At 35.5% G+C, this 25,763-nt stretch overlaps 1 protein-coding gene across 8 annotated transcripts in view; it reads left to right on the top strand.

The window, feature by feature from the left end:
* setd5 (SET domain containing 5) overlaps window positions 1-19,144 on the top strand; it is a 60,845-nt gene extending 41,701 nt beyond the window's left edge. For 2 of the 8 annotated variants that reach the window (XM_073954027.1, XM_021477086.3), the window contains exons 13-25: window positions 53-133; window positions 1,431-1,640; window positions 1,725-2,066; window positions 3,440-3,685; window positions 4,856-4,979; window positions 5,072-5,334; window positions 5,439-5,495; window positions 7,460-7,942; window positions 10,594-10,686; window positions 11,236-11,471; window positions 13,030-13,175; window positions 13,296-13,366; window positions 16,784-19,144. In XM_073954027.1, the coding sequence (XP_073810128.1) occupies window positions 53-133; window positions 1,431-1,640; window positions 1,725-2,066; window positions 3,440-3,685; window positions 4,856-4,979; window positions 5,072-5,334; window positions 5,439-5,495; window positions 7,460-7,942; window positions 10,594-10,686; window positions 11,236-11,471; window positions 13,030-13,175; window positions 13,296-13,366; window positions 16,784-17,323 (2,892 nt within the window). In that variant the 3' untranslated portion in view covers window positions 17,324-19,144. Of the gene's footprint in view, window positions 1-52; window positions 134-1,430; window positions 1,641-1,724; window positions 2,067-3,439; window positions 3,686-4,855; window positions 4,980-5,071; window positions 5,335-5,438; window positions 5,496-7,459; window positions 7,943-10,593; window positions 10,687-11,235; window positions 11,472-13,029; window positions 13,176-13,295; window positions 13,367-16,780 lie in introns of all 8 variants that reach the window. The other 6 variants (XM_021477087.3, XM_021477085.3, XM_073954029.1 and 3 more) reach the window with 3 other exon arrangements.
* Window positions 19,145-25,763: the final 6,619 nt, after the last annotated feature.

Genomic DNA, 25,763 nt, shown 5'->3' with positions numbered 1-25,763 from the left:
AAGAATACTTTCATTACATATATTCAGTATACATACATTTTTTTTGCTATAGGATGCTATTATGAACAGAGTAAAGCTGGAGAATGGAGAAGAGGAGTTGGATGAGAATGGAGCACTAACACCAAACCGACGTGTAAGCTTTCATTAGGGGGACATTTTAAAAGAAAGCAGATTTTAATGCTTAATTCAAACAGTCAGCGGTCTTACCTCAAGTTAGTTATGATGTACTGGATGTTATGTAATTGAATTTTTAGATGAATTAGTTAATTTTGCTTTAAAATGGATTAGTTACTTAAAAATAAGTATGTAAATCATTGCCTTTATTATTAGGCCCACACGAAATCTGCACGCACAGAAATCTGCAGATTTTTTTAGCCCATTATTGATTATTTACTTATGTATAATGTAAAAATACATTTATTCCATTATTATATTAATTTCAGTAAGATTATCAAATTATATTCAAATGTTTATATAATTTATTTACGATATAGTTTGTAAAATGATATTTTCTGTCTTTTAGCAGATATATTGTATAAGGGACTTACTTTATTTACCAAAGAAGTTGTTCAACTTGGTTTTGCATTGTAAACCTTAAATAAAAAGTTACTAATAACTTTTTTATTTCATATTTTAGGTTTTAGGTACCATTCCGCATAAATACACAGATTTTATTTTAAAAAACGTATAGCAAAATAGCAAAACATGTCCCCAGATTCTGTCTAGCTCTTATAAGCAATAGGTTGACTTTATTTAAAAGTGAGTAAACTCATTTTAGCTTGAACCTGTTAAGTTGGCTTAATGTATATAATTATATACGCATTTCATTTATCTAATCATTTTAAAGCAGCCAGTTTACTCGCTTTTTAATTAAAGTCAGCTAATTACTTTATCAAATTGCACAATCAAGAATTGAACACAACATGATTATCGTTACCAAAATAGTCCTCGATAAAGATGTTTTGTGATATCTGAATAGAGAAATCCTGAAAAATTAATTGATTCATTCATCATTTGTAAATTACGTTAATATAATTGTAGCCAAAGTCACATCATTGCATATGAAAAACAAAACTTCATAGCGATTAAAATGTTAACTGCTTTTAGATTAGAAAATATCAAGATATGATCATTTGTCAGAATGACAGCATATTTATATCCAAAATGTGCATTATAGCTTCACCAAATGTTTACCAATTTTTTTTAACCAACGTGGCTACTACTAATTATTCTGTAGCGTTATAAAAACTCTTAACGCTTCTGTCAAAACATTTCTATCTGAAGTATATTCAGCTATAATCATAGATAGATGCTTTTAATTTTTTTAGGACTTATTTTAGATCATCATAAAACTGAATACAAATGAAGAAAAAAGGTTTTGAAATCCCCTATTCAGCTTACCAACCTTTCGATCTCTCCATTCCCCCCAGTCTCGTGAAGAACGCAAGGCAGAGGCCATAATGCACATGTTTGAAAACCTTGAGAGGCGAAAGAAACGTGGTCAGGTTACAGCGCAAGCTGCAGCAGAGGAAACCAAACTGGAAGCAGGGGAGGCAGAAGTGCCCTCAGCTGGAAACTGTGTACCAAATGCGGCAGCAGCTGGAGGAGTCTGTACTCGGCGCTCCTCCTTTGTCACTCTGGTAGACACTTTTTTTTTTTTGGCCAGATTTGGCTTTAGCTCAAAATGGCCATGCATTGACACACTTTTACTGGTTCTTCATTAGGACACAGCAGACATTGATTCTGAGAAACCCCCTGCTACACCCAGTCCTGCCCCAAAACCACAGCCTGCCCGCAGTTCCAAACCACGTCCTAAGAGCCGTATCTCCAGGTACCGCTCCACTTCAGCCCAGCGAGCTCGGAGACAGCGGCAGGCTCTGTCCCAGCAAGCAGCTGAGGGAGTTGTGGTGGGTGGCGAAGAGGGTAGTGCAGCAGCAGGCCTCAAGGAACAGGGCCAGGGAGAGGGAGCTCCAAACTGTGGTCATCTCCAAGATGGAGAATTATATGGAGCTGCCTCTTCAGGGATGGGTAACAAGACGCATGTCAGACACCCGAAAACCAAAAAGGTAAGATCATGCTTGCAAAATCCTGCATGGGTTTCCATACTTTCTGAATAATAATCCCACCTTAATAGCACATGGTCAAAGTAAACGATATTGGTGACCAAGTAAACTTTAATTTGCATGTATTTCTCTAAAACAACAAAACCTCTCCATTTAGCAATTTTTAGAGCAATCAAACAGAAAATGTGATGTCATTCAGTATAAACAACATTATTCTAAACATTAAAACTAAAGAAATCAATTTCAAATGAAATGTACCAGGAATTTGTCAATCCGTTTAATTATAGTATGCTAATACTAATACTACTGTTGTCTAATGAGAGACCCCCTCTCATGGAGGGATTATTGTTCATCGTTGAATTGTTATAACTGAGGATGAATTGACAAAAATTTGGAGGTATCAATGGAAATGTTGTAAATCACAGAAATGGAGGGAATTTGGTTGGAAGAGTTAAATAAGATTTTTTTATCACACTCACTCAGAAATCATACCATGTTGGAAATTTGTCTATATGCTGGAGAAAATGCGGAAATCAAAAGGCAAATCACTATCAAATTTCCTGCTTGGTTATTTAAAAACATTGGAAAGAAATACACTATGCCTTACAAAATATATTTGAATCAAGATACCCTTTGATTGTAAAATTATTATTTTTTGTATATTTACCTGAGGAATGGTTAAAAAGGGATAATGATAAGGGATAAGGGATAAGTAAGTGATGGTGGCTGTCAAAAAGAGCATTACCAAAAATTGGTTGTCACAAGAAAGTCCAACCCAAATGTATAGATGGAAATTACTATAAAAATGTATAAAATGGAGCAAATTACTGCATTTGTAAATCAGAAAATGGAACTATTTATTTAATTCTGGGAAAAATGGACCAATTATGCAACATCTCATAGACCTGAACTTTTTTGATAACCTAAAATCGGAAGAATCACATCAAATGTACAAAGTTTTGTTGCTGATGTGTATGTATATACCTATTCATTTATTTATTTATTTTTACGTATTGTCCGCCCCCCCCCCTTCCTATTTTATTTTATTATATTACATTTTATTATTTATTAATTTTTTATCATCTAAAAAAATATTTGTATTATTAACATTAGTGTACTTGCACACAAAAGGAAAACATATACTGCTGAAAGAGAAAGTGGATGTACAGAATTAGTTTTTATTTGTAAATGTATTAAGATGTGTGATCTTTGACATGTGTCTGATGAGTAGGGATGTAGTAATGTAATAATAATAAATAGTAATAATACAAATGGCATGTATGTATCAGTCTGTAAAGTTCTACATTCATACTGTGATTAGTTTTGTTTTAGAGCGAAGTCATTTTTTTAAAGCATTGTTCCCTCTCTCTCTCTAGTACCTGGTGACAGAGTGGTTGAATGATAAGGTTCCAGAGCGAGTGGAGGAGTCTGTGGAACGTCCTCTACGCATCACCACGGACCCTACAGTTCTGGCCACTACACTCAACATGCTGCCAGGATTATCTCACTCACCCCTCATCTGTACTACCCCCAAACACTATGTTCGTTTTGGTTCACCCTTTAACCCTGAAAGACGCCGGCGACCTTGTATGATTGACCCTTCATATGGTTCATGCAAGAAGGTCAGAATGAGTTCCTGAACAAGTGAATTCTCTTACATACAGTTGAAACCAAAAGTTTACATACATACTAGGAACATAACCATTTAAAAAAAAATGTCTGATGGTTAATCATACTAAACGTTTACTATTTTAGGTCTGTTAGGATTACCTAAATTATTTACCTTTGCTAAATGCCAGAATAATGAGAGAGTTTTTTTTGAAAGTCAAAAGTGTTTACATACATTTCCTTAGTATTTTTTTAGCTTTAATTTTAAAATTGTATAACTTTAGTCAAATGTTTTGGATATCCTTCTACAAGCTTCTCACAATAGTTTGAAAGAATTTTGGCCCATTCCTCATGACAGAATTGGTGTAACTGAGTCAGATTTGTTGGCTGTCTTACTCGCACAAGCTTTTTCAATTCTGCCCACAAATTTTCTATTGGATTAAGTTCAGGGCTTTGGGATGGCCACTCCAAAACATCTACTCTGTTTTCCTTAAAGCACATTTGAACTAATTTGGCAGTATGCTTAGGGTCATGGTCTGTTTGGAAGACCCATCTGTGGCCAAGTTTTAATTTCCTGGCTGATGTCTTGAGATGTTGCTTCAGTATTTCTACATAATGTTCTTTCTTCATGATGCCATCTCTGCTGTGAGGGGGACCAGTCTCTCCTGCAGCAAAACAGCACTACAACATGATGCTGCCGCCACCATACTTCACAGTGTGTATGGTGTTCCTAGGCTTGTAAGCTTTCCCTTTTGTTCTCCAAATGTAACACTGGTCATTATGGCCAAACAGTTCAATCTTAGTTCCATCAGACCACAGGACACAGCCTCCAATTAACACAAAATGTTGTCAATTAGCCAATCAGAAACTTCCAATACCTTGACACCATCATCTGAGCTTTTTCAGAGGCATAATAATCTTATTGTATGTAAACTTGACTTTTAAGAAAAGTTATAACAATTTCTCAAAAATATCTCTCTCAATATTCTGCTTTTAAGCATAACAGAAACAAATTTGATAATTCTAACTTACCTAAAAGAGAAAAAGTCGCATTAACATCTGACTTTTTTTAAAATAGTTATGTGCCTTTTTATACAGTGTATGTAAACTTCTGGTTTCAATTGTAGATATAATTGTAGTTTTTAATTAGTGCTGAAAGGTAATTTGTCTGTCTGTCTGAGCAGCGGTGGATGAAACAAGCCCTGGATGAGAGCATGTTATCTGGCCTACTGGAGGACGGAACTGAGTCCAATTCTTCCCACAAGAGTAACACCAGCAGCACCAGCAGCTCTGTGCCTCTCAAACCTGGTAATGGTTCCTCCTGCAGATTATCAATCACAAGCTTTGGTATAATCAATTGGGTTTTAACTAGCATTTTTTTTATGTTGCCTCTCATTTAGAGCTGATAGGACCATTTAAGAAAAGGAAACTGAAGTGTTCATCAGAAACGGCAGCTCCACCCTCTGAACTCTTGTTGCGACCATTGTCCCCGATCACCCCACCTCTGCCCTCGGAATATCCCATTACGCCTCTTCCTTCACTCCTCAACCCCTGCTCGCTTTATTTAGGTGGGGAAGTAGAGAAGCGGAATTCTACCGTGCTTTCCTATTCCCCTCTCACATCAAGGCCTGCCAGCCGCTGCAATACGCCTCTACAGTTTGAGGTGAACACACACACACACACACACAATAACCTCTCATTGAATCAGCATAATGATGTTTGCTTAAGTCAGTTGTTGTGTTTATGTGACTTGGTTCTTTTCCACAGAATATCTCATCTCCCGAGGCCTCTCCTGTGCACATATCAGAATCTCTGACTCCCGATGTAAGTGTCAGTGCTCACATATAGATTGACATTTTTAAGTATATAACCTATTCAGAGAGCTAGCTTTTCTATTTTTGTGTGCAAAGGTTGTGATGAAATGTAAGTGGCTTATCACAGTTTCATTGATAAAATGCATCTATGTTTGTCATTTTTAATTATTACTGGTAAAAACTGTTAAATAAAAGATATTTAGATTATTAGAATATTAAATACACTACTGTACATAAAAGTATTTATTTACACTCCAATTAATCACAACTATGAAAATGTAAGAATAAAAAGAAATCAGTTCTTGCTTGACGTTTGTTATAAAGGTTGTTTATTAGGAGTGTGATGATACACGTATCCCATTATCCCCATCTATTTTTGTTGAACGATAAATTGCACCCAAATATATTGCGATAAATGGTATTCTTGTCATTTTAAGACCATTTTATTCCACTCATTATATAATGCCAGAATTACACTATAATAGCATCATAATGCAAGTAAACTCCTCCAAAAAACACATAATATTTTATTTGTATTATATTTTATTTAATTATAGTCATTTTAACAATTTAATAATTAGGCATTGGAATCAGAATGTGAAACCATTATCCTAACAAATAAATAATAATAAATGTTTACAAAAAAGTGCAACATAAAATGTAACAAAGGCTGTGATATCTGCTGCCAGTTTTATTTTCAAAAAAAAAAAAAAATGAAAATATACTTTAGTAATTTATAGTAAATACTATAGTGTTTTTTTTTTTTTTTTTGGACACCTCCTATAGAGATCGAGAGGTTGAGCAATCAGCAAAAATGTTGCTAGAATTGTTCTTTATGTATGGGTATATATATTGCATCACCAAAAATGATTAAGGTCATATCGATGTGTTGTGCGATAAGTCGACATTGGTTATTGTGACAGGCCTAACAAGGCAATACATTTTGTATCAGCATGCTAATGTTTGCCTAAATTTAATCTTTGTATTGTGGGAAGCTGTGTAGTTTATGAAATCAAACAAATCTTGCTAAATTTTACATCTTGCTTTTTTGTTTACTGCAGTAACCAAGGAAACACTGTTATTCCTGCTGTTGTAAAAGCGCCACCTGCTGGGTTAACTTTTTTATTGAGTATGTAATTACATTTTTAGTTTAGGATTTGTTTCTTGCAATCAATATTAAGTAAATATACTGCAGGTTAAAATGTCGGCAATTTTACTGTTTTAAAGGGCTGATGAGGTCTCAAAATGTATGCAAAGAGTCTTAAAAAAGGTCTTAAAAGGTATTAAATTTTAATCTCTGATTCCTGTATATACCCTTTAAAGAACTACTTTAAAGAAATCCACAATTAAAATGTATATTGACAAATAGTTATTTTTGAAATCAACTTGTAATTATAAATGAATACTGAAATGAAATTTGTATTTTAATAAATTATATTCTCCTATAATAAACATGAAAACTGCTAAATGTTTTCCCACAGACTCAATTGACAGGCAAGTAATTGCACAAAAAATGTATAAATAGTTTAAATAAAAAGAAATAACACAAATATTCTTTTAAGTGCAATCTATAAGCACAACAATTAACTATAATTGAATAAGTGTTTTATTTAAACTCAAAAAACATTGCAATGTTCTCCATAGAACAGCCTAAGGTATGGTCATTGTCACAAGGGGGCAGAGCAGAGAGCCATGATGACCAGTTAAATCTTGTGCTGAAACTACTTCTATTTGAGAAATCCAAGTTATTGCTTGCTCACTTACCTTAAGCACAAACGTGTGCACTGTGTTCATTTTTTGCTAATTGTACTATACAAGCTGCTTTGCAATAGATGTCAGAGTCCATTTTAGAACATAGTGATAGAAATTATAGTATTAGTTGTAAAATTTCACAGTTAACTATCACATTATTTTTTAGTAACAGACAGGTCTTTTCATAATGAAATAATGAAACTAGTTAATTTTTCTGTTCAGCCCTGTTTGCGATCAGACTTCACTTCGCGGGTCCCTGCCTTCCCTGATTTCTCCACAAGCCGGGAAAGTCCAGCTCCTGTGTCAGAGGACTTCTCCCTTCCTGCTCCAGACTCTCTGAACGGATCTGGTGGTGGGACTCCCCGCAGCTCCGCTGTTGTGTCCACTCTATGTGACTCTGCATTGGTTTCACATGCCAGTGAGACACAGACCAGAGAACAAGCCTTTAGGACAGAGTTTAACCTTATTTACACCTGCTCGCCCCTCAACGCCAATCTGCCTACGGGTCCCGTAAGTGACAGACAGTTCTCACAGGCAGACGGAGGCTTTTCTATTGCTGATTCAGACTTCAGCACAGTGTGCAATCAGGGGTTGCTGATGGAGGTGGGCTCTGCCTCTCCCTCACTGTATCTGGACACGCAGTTTGGAGGATACTCCGAGAGCAGCACTTCTCCTCACCCTAGCAATCCACCACAGAAGAAGAAGGCAAGTTCTACGGCCAAAACAGTTTCTTATTTTTTTAAGCACATACTAACTAATTGATGGTAATGCCTCATTCGATATGTTTTTCAAGAAATGAAAAGAATGTTTATTTAATTTTTAATGCATTACATTGAAATTATTGAGAGACCCCTTTGCCCCACTGCTGGTGTTATGTGACCCCAGCTTAAGGCACTGATATAAGTTGTTTTCAATCACGTGGTATGGTGATCAACAAAATTCAGATGGAGGGCAGGAAGTAAAAACTGATTGGGAGACATTGAAGTCTGTATTTTTGCTATTTTTACCATATTTCAAAGAAGATATAAATAGAAGATAACCACATATGTTGAGCATGATCTTTATATCATGAAGAGGGCTGAGTTTTCTACTTCACTAAAATTATTTGCAGGGCTGCCAACTTTTGGTGTTAGCTTGGAGTGAGAATTTCTCCCCTGTCCCAAAATATATTGGTATATACTACAGTATTCTGTAGCATTCATTAATAAAGAGTTGTACACATTACTTTGTGTTTTATAAACATGTTTGTTATAAATTACTATAACGTTTTTTCCCATGTGGATATCTTATTGACATGATGAAATAACAGATGAATGCATACAAAAGCATGGACGCATAGTCTACATTACATTATTTATTTATTTTTGTAAGGGGGAATAAACTTACATCAACCAACATTCACCGCTGCTGTGCATCTCGATGCTCACGTTCCATTGTTTTTTTTTTTTTTTGAGATTGTTTCAAAACAAGACTGATATTTTATTGCAGTGATTACATGGCAGGGTACGTTTTTTATATTTGCCTGAATTTTGTATTAGTGTGGTGTTTTTATTTATCTGATTTAAATAACACATTACCGTTTATACACATAGTTAGGCCTGTATTTAATCTTTATTGGTGCTGATAATTGAATTATCGTGTACAAAAAAAGTTGAACAAATGGATGCTTTAAAAAAATATTTATTACATGCTGTCTTTTCTTCCATTTTTCAGCCAGTTTCTTGAACTTTCCCCCCTTCATAAGCAAAAAAAAAATTGGAAGTCTATAAAAGCTGTTCAAAAAAGTTTTTTTTTGTTGTTGGCTGATTTAAACGGTTATAAACAACACAAAACAGAAGCATGTTGATGTTCTGATAGCGATTCCCATGTAGAAAAATTACTTTCTGCCCTCCATCTGAATTTCGAACGTCATCAATGACGTCTTGTGAAAACGACCTATACTGACAGCAAAATTGTTTTTTTTTTATCAGAATACATGAGCAGCTGCTTTTTTATGAGTGTGTAAATATGAACTTATCATTATCTACAAAATGACAAAATAGACTTAAGCAGGTCGCACACCAGAAGAGCCGCGACACAGTGCGCACATGACAGTTTAAAGTATTGCACACCAGTTTCAACATTTAACATGAAACTAATCAGATGGCGCTCTGTCGCGGGGCTGAAAAATGAACTGCGTCCTGGCCGCCGACTTGTTTGTACCCTGATAGAAACCTATGTTTAGAATTCTAAAATGTATGGCGCTGTGTAGCGCTGCGCGGCGTGGCGCTTCTGGTGTGCGACCTGCTGTACATTTTGAATTCACACCAGTGACAAATCAAGACTCAAGAAAACATCTTGTTTGGATGCTTCTGGAAAAACATCATCAGACATGATTTTTAAGAAAATGTTTAGGATTAAATGTGAAAACTTTTTTATAGGTTGAAGTCATATTTAGAGGATTGAATGTGAAAGTTTCAAAAGCTGTGTTTTGTATCATTGTCTTGCTGAAATGTCCAGCTTGGATTAATCTTCATGATCCGGGTAATTTAGATGTTGGACTGAAGCAGCTAATATTAATTTACAATGATGAAAGGCAGAGTGTTGCTAAATAACTACTGATATTTCAGCTGCTGTCTGGGCTTTCACTGCCTTTCTACAGCTCTTTTTCTTCATGTGTTCAAAACTTTTTTCTTGTGTCATTTGATTTTATTACACATAACTTAATTTTTAAACTAATAAGATTTGTTTCTTTGCATATTTGGAATTTACAAACATCTGGTGAATATTTCAAGTCAACATATAGGTTTTTTGAGAAAAATGGTGACGTTTTGAATGCTTATTTTCCCCACTGTATATTAACGCCTTTTATCCTAATTGTCAGTGTGGGTTTGTGTATTATTTATTATTACAAAGTAAATAATGTGTTTATAATTATCTGCCCCATCAACAGTCCTAAAAACCTTTCATTTCCAGTTTTTGCTAACAAATGAAAATCAATGGCCTCTATTTTACCTCAAAACTGGGGCATTTTACCTTGTTTACATTTGTTCACATAATTCCACCTTTGAAAATGTTCAGTGTAATTTAAATTAACAGCGTTTTCTAAACTCAAGCCAGTTGTTCAAAAAAGAAGTCACCAGAAAGGTTGGTGAAAGTAGCATTTTCCACACACTGGTGGTTTACTGTCGGACATGAAACCGGTTGGCTCTGTCATTGATTTGCTTCCTGTTTTTCTCTCCTACCTATACTTTTTTCTCTCCTACCTATAAGCTTTTCAGGTTAATTTTAGCTATGTTTGATCCTTTGAGGGAATTCTTTTCTCTTTGCTCTTCAAACTCTTGCAAAATCTTTCTTTCACCCTTTTCTCAAGGCAGAGGGTCATGGTGAGTGCTGCTAGTCAGCTGGCTGGTTTGTCTGGGTACCAGGCATTAGCTGTAAGGGGCCAGTTCAAGCCAGGGCAGAACATGGTGAATATAAAACAAATGGCCTCCATCTAGAAGTGTGCATGTCCATAACATTTGCATCATCAGATGATGTAGTCCCTCATCTGTATCGAGCAAATTGATTTAACTACAAGTTCACAGCTGCAGAAAGTTGTGTCCATTCCGACAAGCTGGTGCTTTCAAAACATTTCTCATGTTCAATTTGTCTGTTGTCTATGTGGGTGTATTTTTTTGCTATAGTCTAGAGTCTTAACTTTTCACATGGTCTGGCTATGGGTTGGCAAAGATAAAACTGAAAAATGAAATGCATTTTTGTATTATACAGCTTCTGATTGAAAAGAGACATTTAATGTGATGGCATTCAGTGTGGTGTTTTTGCAGACTTGAGTAATAATGCATGCTGTATTTTTCTCATGCTCGTTGAAAGTATTGACGGCGTCACAGTACATCATGCATGTGTTGCTTTTTGTGAACATGTGAATGTTGCGACGCATGTGTGTACTCAGAAAAGAAAATCTACTGAAGGATAGAGCATCTGTACGGTGTTTTAATCCATCTTATCTTTCCGTGTAGGTCTCTCTACTAGAGTACAGGGAACGGAAAAAGGGGCCACGGGACCCAGCACCCCTCGTCACAAACCTCAGCTCCATCTGCCCTCGCACAGAGTCTCCAGGACAGCTGCGAACACACTTTCAGCCGGCAGTCTCTCCGCACCACTCATTCTCACCAGAGCGCCAGACTTTCCCACAGATAGAGGAGATCAGTCCTCCTGCAGTCAGGTCTGGAAACCACACAAAGTCCAACCACTGGTGAGAAAACAATGCTTATTTCATTTTATTCTTTTAAACTTTGATCTAAGGCTTATTTGAGATAACCCATACCTTGAGATAAATTCAAGGTTTTTGAGTTTGGGGATCTGTCAGTTGATCTTTAGAATGCGTTGAAGTCGGAAATATTTTGCTTGATTAAGAAGAGAGGTCATAATGCATATTGATGTAAATACAGAAAAGTTTTGTTGTTTTTATTTAATTATATTTTATTTTATTTTTGTTCTTTCTCTATATTATTTATTTATAACAGGGGTGCTCAAAATTTCTTATGAGGGGTCAAAAACCAAACTTGGTTGAGGGTGGTGGGCTGAAGCTAAATATACCAAACTGTATTACATTACACGTTGCCATGGTAACTTATTAATTTAATAATATTTAAAAATGTATAGAAAAAATACTTCATTTTTTTATATATTTATTTATTTTATACTGTACTTCTCACAATAAAACCATAAACTATCTTATTTCTAACGCAATGGAGTTCAATGCTTTTTTTTATCTACAAAAATAACAAATTTTTACGCTGTTATAAAATATACAGTATATTTTATGATAGTGTTTTTAGCAATGTGCCACACATCTGTCAACATCTAAAAAATATGTTTGAGGGTTTCATGACCCTTTAAAACAGGGTGTCTTAAAAAGTATTAACAGTTGATCAATCAATTATAAGAAAATTAATGCCCTTAAATAATGTTCAAGCGTTGTCCTAAGTGTTCGACTCCAAAAAGGCATAAATATATTTATTTTCCTCCTAATATTTACAAGGACATGCTCGATCCACGCGATTGGTTCAGGCCGGGGCGCATCCGGCCAAGCTCCTCCGTCCGGGTGATGTCACGAAATTTGTGATAAACGCAGAAAGGTGATATGATGCTCTACCCATGTAGGGAAACTATAGAGCGAAATACAGAATATTTTAAGTCTTAAAAAGATATTGAAATTATCCTTTAAAAATAAAATAAAATACGTTTTATTTCAGTTTAACTTTTTTGTAGATCAGCAATTAAACAAACAAACAAACATACAGAAGTTTATGTTAAATTAGAAATGACGATCTCTGTTTGAGGGATTCGCCCCAACCTTCCCCATCATTTGTCCCCATCTGATTGGTTGGCTAAATCAAATTTGGCCCACATGCCCTAGTTTGGACATCTCTTGATTTATACATTATTATATGCCCTGTTTATAAGTGTTAAGCAAAAAAGCATGTATGTATCAAGTATGCAAAGTTGTAAAGCAAGTATGTATGTTTTTAAAACATTAATGTTTATACCCGTTTACAAATTTATGGTTTTAAAGGGAAACAAATGGAAGTTCTCTGTTGTTGTCTAAACAAGAGAGAGCATGTTGAGAGTGCATGTATTGGTTGACAATACACTTCATTTTCACTTTATTTTTCTATCAGAGATTATATTTTAAATAAAAACTATTTAATAGTTTTGTTTTAATTCTAAATTTAAGTGCTACATAAACTTGCACAGGTCCCTCATTAATTGATGTCATTACTGTGATTCTATGCGTGTGTGTGTATTAGGATGGTTCCTACATCAGTGGAGCGGCTGAGGGAGGGACAGGGTGCTCTGGAGCGTGTTTTGAGGGGCAATCTCAACATCGAGCGTGCCCTTAAAAGAGCAGATGCTGGGATCAATGATCAAATCAGCAGTCAAGACAAAAGCTCTGGTACGAATCTCCCCTGCACATTTGTTTCTTTGCCTGTTTATTCATTTTATTTTTGATCTAACAACAGAATTGTATGACCTGGAGGTTGCCAGGTTTCAATAATTGTTTGTGTTTTGTCAGATGTTGTTGAGATGGACCGTCTCTCGTCTCTGGCCTCACCTACAAAGAGTCCTTCTGTTCACCCACATCAGGTACAATATTCACACCACACAACCCAGAACAAAAGAGCTGAGAAAATGTTAAATTCTTACTTTGTCTGAATAGTTTGGAAGGTCCATGTTAGTGTCCACATCTAAATAAATCAGAATGATGCATAGAATGTATATTATTTGGCAGTAAAGATGTCTGCCTTTATTTCAGCACATTTTTGAAATTCAAATGTCAAAATATGGGTAAAATAATGTTCCCTCTTTACTGGGGTCCAACGGGTTCTTGAAATCCTGGAAAGTTTTTTGAAAATAAACAATCATAGATGCAGGACCTTAAAAGGGCTTCAATTTATTTTGTGCTAGAAGTTATTTCACCACCACTTCATGGTCTGTATTTACTTGATTGCTTAATTTGCATTAGTTGCATGCATTTAAGTGTTACGTTAAAGTTCCCAAAAAAAAGTTTTTTTTTTTTTTTTTTTTTTTTTAGATTATCTGTATGTTAGTTTTAGGGTCGGGACACACCAAGCTGATGGTCGGCTAGTTGGTTTGGCATGCTCCAAACATCGCCTCTCGTCAGCATGTCAAATCAGTGTCAGCCATTAGTTGAAGAGAGCGCTCTGACTGGTTATTCATCAGTGAACCAGAGCGCTCGTGTGACAGTGAAGTGGCATAGCAATTAAACATATCAAGACAAATGGGAACACAATGAAGCCGACTGTAATTTTGCTACATTTCTCAAATATTTGCAAATGGTATGCAATATTAGATTATCAGAAATATTTGCAGGAGCGAATCCTTCCATGATGAGTGATGATTTCTGTGAAAATGATACCAGGGCTTAAAGTATTCTGGCACCGTGTCGGATCTCCGGCGTGCGGCTGTGAGGGAACAAAAACATTTTAGAGCCTGCACATGCGGTTTAATTAAGGATGCTCAAAATAATCGATTAAACGTTAGCAGGGTTTGTGTTGTCAAGGCGAGTATGGCGAACTTTTAATGATGGACGAGAGACTAGTGGTCGCTGTTTTAAGTTATCCAGAGCTGTATTACTTTACAGATCTTGAATATCACAATAATATAAAAAATGAAAATTATAACATCAACAGCAACACGACTTGCACACAATATGGGTCAGCTGATTCAGTCGTTTCCTAGTGACATACAAAAGAGCCTCGTGCTTTTGGAATGGAAAGGCATGCTCTTTGTGATCGGCCCCTAAATGTGCAACTAATATTTGTTAACTCGCGGGACAGTAACACGTGCAAACTTGCGTCTGCAGACGTATTTTGCCAAAGAAACAAAATGAAAGAAGGACATTTCTGGTCCCAGTTTGACACAGTTTGCGCACACATGAACAGCGAGTGAGACGGAGGAAATCAGTCATAATCATAAATATAATCTTTAATCTAATTACTTTTATTAAAAATGTTGACAGGTTTTGTGAAAAAAATACCACCGGAACATTAATTAAATCCATAAAAAAAACATGATTGGACAAAAAGCAGACCCTCCGTCTCCTCCACAGTACCAGATCCATCTTCTGGTCCAAATATCTTAAAAAGAAAGAGTTTGCAGGACTTTGCTTAGAACCCAGAAAATGGGTTCTTGATTCCACTTCTAATCTTCAGTGTAGTAGTTCAGTTATTTAGCACTTTAAGCACTTGTTATTTAAGCACTTTAAGCACTTGTTATTGTTTAGAAGAAAACAGTTTATTTGACATAGTACTTTTAAAGAAATGGTGCAAAGCATAATCATTTAAAATAGTCTATCTCAGCCTCAGTTTACCAGTTTTTAAAGCACTTTAAGCTCTTGTTACTTTATTTTTGTTATAATCATCAATATTTGACATAAGTCCTTCTGTGGTTTCTCTCCAAACCCCCCAGAATAAAAAGTTCAGACTCAGGATTTTTTTTTTCAATTTAACCCCTGTGGTACTGAACGCTGCTTTGTTTACACTTTGTACATGTGCGTCAGAAGTTTCAGTTTTCCCTTCTGAACAAGATAAAACACTACTTCTTTCCCGATGATCCAGAGAGACATGTCCCCCATGCATGCAGGCGCAGAATGCGCGCTCTTGAATCAGTTGGCAGCCGTCCGTTTGGTGTGTTCACTCACATCTTTTTGGTCCATATGGAACCAGACATGAGGATAAAAACCAGTTGGGTTTTGTCTGTGCTAGTTGTTTGGCTAGGTATTTAGCTTGGTGTGTCCCAGCCTTTAAGGATATTTATAAGCTTATGAGCTTTAAATGTGACAATTCACATTTAGCGAATATAAACCTGATAAAACACCTAAAGCTTGCAAATTGTTACTTCTGCCTAAATGGATCAACGGTTTTCTTTTCATTAAGTGCTTGAATTTTGTGTTGGACCTGGAAATTTTTATTTTAAAGTTATGCAAGATGTGGGAAACCAAATCATTGCATAATTTAGCATAACTGATGTATTTAACTATAAATAAAATTACATTGATATTCTGAATTGTACATTTTGTCAAATTTTATTTGCTAAAAAACACTTCTTGCTGAAAAGGATAGTGGCTAATTTAAACATTTACAAAATTCCATTAGGAGCTATTTTGTTGTGAGACTGTAATCCTTAAGTAGAGTATTTTAATGTTACATAATGTTTCTTACTCAAAATATATATGACAATATTTTTGCATTGTGGTAAATGTATAATATTTTTTGCAAATTACTAAAAAGTGTGTGTGTGTGTGTGTGTGTATGTATGTATGTATATATATATATGGGAAAAAATAGTGACGTCTCATGTTCACTAATGCTGCATTTATTTATATGCATTTTTTGTATATAAACTATTATTACACAATTACATTTTGCATTGTGGTAAAAATGTATGATTTTTAAAAAAATAATTAAAAATATATAAGGGATAAAAAACATCTGAGAGGTCTCATGCTCGGCAGTGCTGCATTTATTTATATGCATTTTTATTCATTTATATTATTGTGAATAATTTGGGTAATTGTAATGTTATTAAAAGTTTAATATGTTACATATTCCAATGGGGTCAAGTTGAAATTTCTGAAGCCTTTGCTCCAGTCCATTGTTTGATATTGGAGCTTAATCATTAGTGATGGTCAGGCTCTAATTATGGTTGTTGAAAGCAACTCCCCCACCGCAGATTTTAGACTTCTTTCAAATGTCTTTTCTTTTAATCTGTTTAATGTATCCTTCCTGAAATAAAATCTATTGTATTATTATTTATTTTAATATAAATTATTAAACACTCAATTTTTTAATGGGATAGTATCAGAAGTTCAGCAAAGTTGGTATTAATAATGAATATTTTTAGACTGATAAATCGTCAAATATTACAATGGTTTCTGAAGAATCGCACAACACAATGTTAATCTTTTGCTTCACATGAATAAATGACATTTGAGAATGTTTTTTTTTTTTTTTATCTGTCTTTTAATTGGACATCCAGCAGATGCTGCCTCTCAAGCCAGAATCCCATCAGCACTTGGAAAGCCCCGCTTACGACCAGCAGAGCTCCTCTTCTCCCTTCTGTCCCTCTGTAAGCCCCTCTCCTCCCCGCTCCAGCTCCGGTGGACCAGCTTACTTCCCTTCAAAGCTGCCCACACACAGCCCGCTTGCCCTAGGGAGCCCATCCTCCTCTACAGTCTCCATCTCGTCGGTGGACTCAACAGTGTGTGCGCCACATGCAGCTCACAGCAGCAGTGCAGGTGCGATGGACACCTCAAGCCTTAAAGCTAAACTCTTGGACAGCACCCTCTCAGCTGCCATCTGTATGCCCGCCAGGGGACACCTTAAACTGGACAGCGCTTCAGTTCCACAAACTCAAGGTGCTCATGGCTCCAGACTGGCTCAGACGTCCAGAACGCAGAGCCAGAGAACAGACAGAGCTAATCAGGCTAACTCCAGACATCTCACATCGCCTGGAGCACAGCACTATCCACAGCGAAATCTACAGGGTTCAGGGGTATGGACACAGTCGGGCAGCTTTTAGGACCCACAGTGTGTGTGCGTGTGTGTGTGTGTGTGTGTCGGAAAGAGAAGTGTGTGACATCCTCCTCATATTTACCTGTGGAGAAACTGTGTTGTTTGAGGGAATCTGATGTATTGAGTTCTGTATGGATGGTCTATTTTTTTTTGTTTTGTTTTGTTTTTTCGTCTTTACTTTTCCCAGTTCTTTTGATCTTTTTCCGAAAACTGAATTTCTGCAGTTACATGTAACTTAGTGTGGACTTCATAACAATCAAATCAATGGAACGTTAAAGTAACTAGTTTGGAGTATATAACCAGATTTAAATGTATTTTGAAAATTCACCCAAATGCTACAGTGACGCGTTCACACCGAGGTGCAAGTGTTTAAGAGGGAAACACCGAGGGTGAAACCGCTTTCTCTAAAATAGTTCTCATCCTTTAAGACTTGTCTAAGAGTAAAAGAGATCATGCTGATCTTACATGAGTGATCATGTTTAATGGATGATTTTATGACCGTATGAAACGACACTCTTTATTTTAAAAGATGCTTCGCACGCTTGACGACATTCTTTGATCTTCGGTTTTGTCGTGTGGCGTGTTCATCAATGGCACGCTTGGCTCAGAGCAAGGTGTTTTTGAATGCACCTCAAAGCGGTTCTTGGTAAACAACGAGTTATTTCCTCACTCTGAATCATTCCAGTGTCTAGCTATTGTTAGGGTCCGGCAGGTTATAGTCATAAAATCACTACTCACTTGACGTGTAATACTTGACGAGCAGATCTTACGGTGCTTCAGTTGGTCCATTTGAATAGTTTTTGTTTCCCGATCACGATCGCCTCTTTAGGTAAAACACGCGACTTGATTATTATTATTTTTTTAAACAAACCAATGATTGTTAAAAGAGCTTCTCTGTAAGCACAAGAAATTGCAGAAAAGAATTCATCTGCAGAACTGTTTTTGTTTATGCTCCGTTAAATGTGTACTTCGTTTCTCTCCCTTCATTCATTTTCTCTTTCGACCAGTCCTTGCATTCCAACCACCGTTCTAGAAAGGAAGAGAGGAAAGAAATGCTGTGGCCAAATGGTTTGATCAGTAAAAAAAGACAAAGCAAATGTGCTGCTGCTGTGATCTCCAGTTTTTTTTTTTTTTTTTTTTTAATGACAAACGCTGCTCACAGGACAGCCTTTTAAAAAAACAGATTAGGCATAGTGCTGTTCCCCCTTCTATGACACCTTTAAGAAACCGAGAGGTCTCCAACTCATGTGCCATGATGACCACAGTGGTGGGATGTCAATCCGCATTTCATAACAAAAACCAACGCCCCTGTTTTGCATCATATTTGTCTGCTTGATGGATTTATTCGTGGTCCAACAATATAAGATATGAAATCTGTTTTTGTTTCACCCTAATGTAAAAGATCTAGAGATGAGGACGGGTTCAAGTGGTCAGCCTTAGCTCACTGGTTTATATGAATGTTTATTTGTTAGAAGAAAAAAGAAGAAAAGGATTATGTGATCTGAAATTTACCAGCACCTTAACTACATGATCATGTGTACTTGGGTGAAGTGTCATTCTGTTCTCGGAGAAATATGGTTCACCAAATTTGCTGCATGATTTTTCTTTAATGTGTCATTGTAACAGTCGAGGGTTGGCTTTACGGGATACGCTTTTGATTGGGACTTACCTCTTGACCCACAAACTTTTGGCACTTTTCGAGCATCCACAGACGTATTTTTGTTGTATTTTTTTTTAAACCTCATTTGAAAACTCTTCCCCTTTTCATGACATGAAATGCATCACATTTTGCTTTTTAAATAAAATGTTTGTGAACATTTTTAAAAAATATTTTAAGCATTTGCTGAATGTTACTGTATGAGAAAAGTGTTATTTGCATTAGACACTGGTGTTGAAACAAACAGTTGAAGTCAGAATTATTACCCCCCTTTTTGTTTTTTTCCCCATTGTCTGTTTAATGGAGAGATGTTTTTCAGCACATTTCTAAACATAATAGTTTTAATAACTTATTTCTAATAACTGATTTATTTTCTCTTTGTCATGATGACAACAAATAATATTTTACTAGATAATTTTCAAAACACATCTATACAGCTTAAAGTGACATTTAAAGGCTTAACTAGATTTTTTAGGTTAACTAGGCAGGTTAAGGTAATTAGGCAAGTTATTGTAAAGATGGTTTGTTCTGTAGACAATCAAAAAAGAAAAAAAAAAAATATATATAGCTTAAAGGGGCTAATAATTTTGATCCTAAATTTTTATTTTTTATTTTTTTTAATAAAAACTGCTTTTATTCTAGTTAAAATTAAACAAATAAGACTTTCTCCAGGAGAAAAAATATTATCAGACAAACTGTGAAAATTTCCTTGCTCTGATAAACATCATTTAGGAAAAATTTAAACAAGAACAAAAAATCAAAATGGGCTAATAATTCTGACTTCAGCTGTATATAGTACAGTTCTATGATCTTTTGAGTGGTCCAATCACAATGGACAATGTTAAATACAGGTATTAAGGGGCACTTTTGTCTGCTTTTAACTACATTCTGAGTGAAAAAAAAAACTGCATGTGTCCAGACTGCATTGCAATATAAACACTTGTGCAGTCAGTGGTTTACAGTGGAGGGAAGGCCAAGTTCTTTGTTTAGAAGTACATAGAACATACTGTTAACAAACATCCACTATACATCCTGCTGAGAGGGACATTTAACATTTCGAAACGTGTAAATCTCTGCTGTGCATTTTACTTTTAATAACAAAACAAACAGAACAGCAAAGAAAGCATCTGATCATAGCAATACAGATACGATGTCACAGAGTTCTTAGTTCATCTTGACAAAAGTCATTGAAGTCTCCATGAACCGGACACTGCAACCGTTATTGGTTTTGATTTGTTAGGCAGTTCCTAGAGAACCCCAATATTAAATGAGAATGCAGTGGGTGTGGCTTGTCTTTTTCTTCAGCAAGCTGATTGGATGTAGTAAAGTAGGCTTTTCATTTAGAAAAATCTGGATAAGAGTTTGGGGAGAGTTGTTACAGCCTAACAGACACCTCCTCCTCAACATTTCTGTTTGTTAAAAGTTGGAGCAGCATGGTTAAATCTGTTAGCCATGGCCAATTCTTAAGATACAAGTAATCTGACAATTTAACTGAAAAAAAAAATAAATAAATAAAAATAGGAAATGCATTTTTAACTTGTAATTAAAAAACAGAAGTGCAAACTATTTTTTTTTCTTAATGACATGCACAGATGAATTGTTCACCACAAAACTAGCAATGTGAGCTAACAAAACAATATAGTTAGTTTTGATTTCATGTGGACTTTTTAAAACAATTGCGATGGTTAATTATAAAGTATAGACTATATATTTGGCGTTGTGACATTATAGCTTGAATCAATCCATTTTCTTTGCATAACACATACAGTAGAGAGGAAAAACTGTGAGCATTATCATGAATATTATATAAGAATTTATTCCATGCTTCACTAAACAGAAGAGAGGCTCTCGGAAAGCATAAGCATTCAACACATCCTTCACATAAGGGAAAAACAAATCTGTTTTTGAGCTCTTTTCAAGTGCTTCACACATTGGTGATTAATATGGTAAAATTCTTACATGTAGTCCATCTTTACTCTAGGAGTGTGCCTTCATAGTGTGACAATAAGCAAAGCAGCACATTGGTGTGAGGGTGGTGTTAAGGGGGCCTGAAAATGAAGACCTTTTCAAAGTGCACAGATTTGAAAGCTTTACCATTATCATGTTGTAAACTGTTTTATTGAAAATGTTGATCTAATGCACATGTGATCTGGTTCAGCTCATGGGCATGTGTGAGTCTTGACAGCACAAGCAATGGACTGTTGTAATGATGATAAGTGAAATAATGGATAATAATAGTTGACTACAGAGCCACAGACACCTATTTTCATGCCCTTAAACAAGTGTTTGTTTTTATATGACGTGGTAAAATTTCAAAATGAAATGTTAAATGTAGAGCTGTATTAGTGGATTGCTGCTGAGCACAAAGAAATATAGGCTCTATTTTATTACTTGCTCTTATGTGCTGAAAAACTTAACATTTTCCTTTACTTAAGATATAATATGCAACATCCCTAAATAAAGGGGAATTACCTATTAGGTGTCATATAGCCAAGGGAAATAATAATATGTTTTAGGTCTCCCGGGAGCATTTGGGCTCAATGTTTGACGACGTCTATCAAAATGAGGATGTTATAAAACACATTTCATGCCAGTTATTACTGGAGAATTTCTGTTGTTTTATATATTATTGATGTTGCGCTCACTGCGCTGGGTCATGCCTCGGTTAGTGGGAAGACCATTCAATGCTAACAGTTGGTCGGTGAGTAAACAAATATAATGAATGGAAATACACAGGCCTGTGCGTGTAGACAGACAATGTACTGCTGTACAGTAACGTGTCATTTGTTTGTTTCGGTTGTCTTTATTTGAATTGTTTCGTGATGATGTGATGGTGTGCTTTATCTGCCTGATTTTTTACATTTGTTTTTTTTAATGCCAATTATAATACCAGAACATCATAACAAAGTCCAGGGGATCACAGACAGATCTTTAAAAGGTCAACAATTTACATAGTCATAACAAAAATGTATAAAATCATATACAAATACTAATAATACCATTCGACAGAAAGGGAAAAAATAATACTAGAATTAAAGTATTAATAATAATAATAATAATAAAATAATAATACTAAAAATACTAAATAAACAAACAAAAATTGAACAAATGAATGAAATTACAATGACACTTAAACAAATAACCTTAAGGAAAGCAACTAAAATGGAGAATCTTCTTTAAATGCATCTGCTTAATATCTCTTAGATTTGTTTTATTCTTAATAAGATGAAGTGATTTTAGGAAGGAGTTAAATTCTATTCTAAAATGAGCAAAGGATGGGTAATTATTTGTGAATTTCTGTTTGTGAATAAAAAATTTGCCATATAAGATAAAAAAAAAAATAGCTTTTGGGTTATTATAATAAAACAATGTCTTTTAGACTAAAGCAATTCACAGCATTGGCAGAAGCAGATATGGGAGAATTTAGGAGTGACCAATTGCTTGGATATTGGACAATCAAAAAACATATGTACAAGTGTCTCCTCTGCTTGTTTGCAGAAGGAACAGGAGCTGTCGATGTCCAAAAATTTGGAAATACTAGAATTTATAGGGTAGATTTTATGTACAATTTTAAAATGTATTTCTTTTGCCTTGTTGGAAATGCAATATTTCTCAGGTAGCAGCCAGGTTCTATTTCAGTCTATATCCTCAACCAAAGACCTCCAGTAAAACTTTCCTCTAGATTCCCGCTGAAGTTTGCCAATTGTGTGACGTTTAATTATTGGGGCAGGGTTTGCATGACACGTTGTGAGCTACTAGCCCAACTGTGCAAACGCGACATGATTTTGGCCTCACTACTCAACCTCCCGGGCGATTGGCTCGGCCAGATAATAGCCCTTGCTCACACTAGCCCGACAGTGGAAATGCGGCTAGTGTTTCTTTGACATCAGCTACTTGACTGGCAGTAGGTTCATTCTCTAGTCATCCACAATCTGCATTCCAAGTCATCATCCAAGATCTCCAGAACTGTGACAAAACTTTCCAGTGATCATTCAGTTATACCAGGTGAACCATCTGGCAAATTGTTCTCTTTACCTGTCCCTGTTTGAGACTGGTCACACCTAAAAATCACCTTTGTTGTTCGTTCACACTACTTCTTTAAATGGCACCTATTTTACCCATTTTACAAGATCTAAGATAAGCCTTTGGTGTCTCCAGAATGATTCTGTAAAGTTTCAGTTCAAAATACTCATCAGATTATTTCTTATAGCCTCCAGAATATACCATTTTGGTGTCCGAGTAGATTGTAGCTGTTTTTGTATCCTGTGGTTTTAAATGCGAATGAGCGGCTTCTCCACGCCCACTGTTTCTGCTTCTCGTCTTGCATTACGTCAGATGAACAGCACAGTGACGGAGACAGCCTCGGATGAAGCTGCAACACAGCTCATTAGTCATAAATACCAAGTAAGTTTATGTCATGTGTTTGAGGTGGAGTTTATTCAAGCCTTTCTAACATGATGAGTCTCACACAAATGCCGTTTGCAGAGCACACACACGGGGAAGGACAAAGATACATTGACAAGTATTTTAAAATGCTTAATACTTCAATTTTACATGTATCAAAATAAACTACAAAATACAGCAGCCACAAACGGATCAAAATTAAACACTGTATTTTGAAAATACTACAAAATACTTTTACAAGGGAGCATGACATTTCTTCACAAATCTTCAATCCATTGGCATTTTCGATCAATGCCTTTACTGTTAAACTAAGTGAAGTAAACAATGTTTGATAACAACAGCTTTTTGAAATACATGGATCATAAATACTGCCCATCCCTGCACACACACACATATTAGCGTTTACTGACATGTGGCCATGAGCAAGGAAATTTTCACAGTATGTTCAAATTATGTCTGATAATAATTTTTCTTCTGGAGAAAGTCTTATTTGTTTTATTTCGGCCAGAATAAAAGCAGTTTTAGTTTTTTGAAAAACATTTTAGGGTCACAATTATTAGCCCCTTTAAGCTATATATTTTTTCAACTGTCTACAGACCAACCACAAATTAACTCCCAGATTTTTGTCCACTACAAGATAATACGAAAGTCTAACACAATCTCACGGCAATTCGTAACTTTTTCATTTAGTGGCTAATTCGTACAAATTCGCACGATCTAATTCGTACATTTTAGTACAATTTGTGTATCCCCCAATGACGGTTGGGTTTAGGGGTGGGGTAAGGTGCCACGCCTCCTTTTTAAAATCGTACATTTTCTTACGACTGAACTCGTACGAATTTGTACGAATTAGCCACTAAACTGCCAAAACGTAAAATACTTACGTTTTCTCGTGAGATCAGGCTGGAAAGTCAGTCACATTCAAACATCTCCAACTTTCTTTCCAGTACAGGATCCATCCTTCTTTCCACATCTCTTTATTGAAACCTTATCACTGACCTGTTCCTCTCTCCATAGAGGATGGTCCTGCGGTGGAACCCTTTCATTATGGTCTTTGAGGATGGCACCACCTACAAGATCACTGACGTGCTGGTTCACAAATCACATTTGAGATCATCTTGAATATCTTGCTGACTGAGACCCTCATTTAGAAACAAACTCAAGACGCTGATCCTGATGGGGGAAAAATAAATAAAAATAAATCCTGGTTTTTACACATTCAGTCATTTTCTCTATGTCAGTTTACATGAGAGAGCATGTAAAAGCAATGGTTTGTTTAGTGCAGCTAAAACATTAATCGATCCTTTCCAAAAAAAAAAAAAAAAAGTTTAGCACATTAACAATTGAACAGTGCCATCTGTTCTACTTTTGTAATCTGAACCAAGGTCAAGATATAACAATTTGGTATGAAGGTGTAGTTACAGCATCTATCACAAATTCCTGCTTGTAAATCAAGCAACTACACCATTTTTGGGACAAAAGAAGCTGTGTATTGTTCTGAGGACTCTTTTTGTAAGCAGCCAATGAATCATGTTTTTTATTATATAGCAGATGTTTTTGCTGTGACTATTTTAAGTCAGATATGAACTCATATTCAAATCTCCAGTCTCTGAAGTCACAGCTCAAGTCAGTGACTAATGAAGAGTTACAGTGCATAGTGTGTCTTGCATATTTGCTGAAATGTTACATGAAAAATAACAACAGGACATTTTTGCATCACATATGTGAGATTGGGTTTTTGGAAATGCGTTATATTTACAAAATAATACTTAAAGTAAAATAAACTTTTTAAATAAAATTGAAAATCCAGTTGTCAAAAAATGAACTATGTACATGTAACCCTGTGCTATCTATATAATGAACTCAAATCTGTTTTCAAATGAGATTTCCTGCTTAGTCAGAAGACTTTTTTTTCTATAAATACATGTTCTATAAAGAACCGTGGGCTGAATATACTACATGGCATCAATGTTTCTATAGGAAACCTATTTATACTGTAAACATCACTCATGTTTTTACTCTTTCTACCTGAAAATTTGTCTTTATAATAAATAACCATTTAAAAAAAGTCAGATGTTAATGTGACTAAACTTTTAATATGTTAATATGATCAAATGTGTTGCTGTTATGCTTAATAGCAGAATAATAAGAGAGATATTTTTTGAGAAATTGTTATAACTTTTGAAAATCAAATTTACATACAATAAGATTATTATGCCTCTGAAAAAGCTCGGATGATGATGTCAAGGTTCTGGAAGTTTTTGATTGGCTAATTGCCTACATTTGCCACTTCACAGCAGAGATGGCATCATGAAGAAAGAACATTATGTAGAAATACTAAAGCAACATCTCAAGACATCAGCCAGGAAATTAAAACTTGGCCACA

This window comes from Danio rerio, chromosome 6 (assembly GCF_049306965.1).
Source record: "Danio rerio strain Tuebingen ecotype United States chromosome 6, GRCz12tu, whole genome shotgun sequence".
Lineage (NCBI taxonomy): Eukaryota > Metazoa > Chordata > Actinopteri > Cypriniformes > Danionidae > Danio > Danio rerio.
This window is presented reverse-complemented; position numbering and strand designations above follow the sequence as displayed.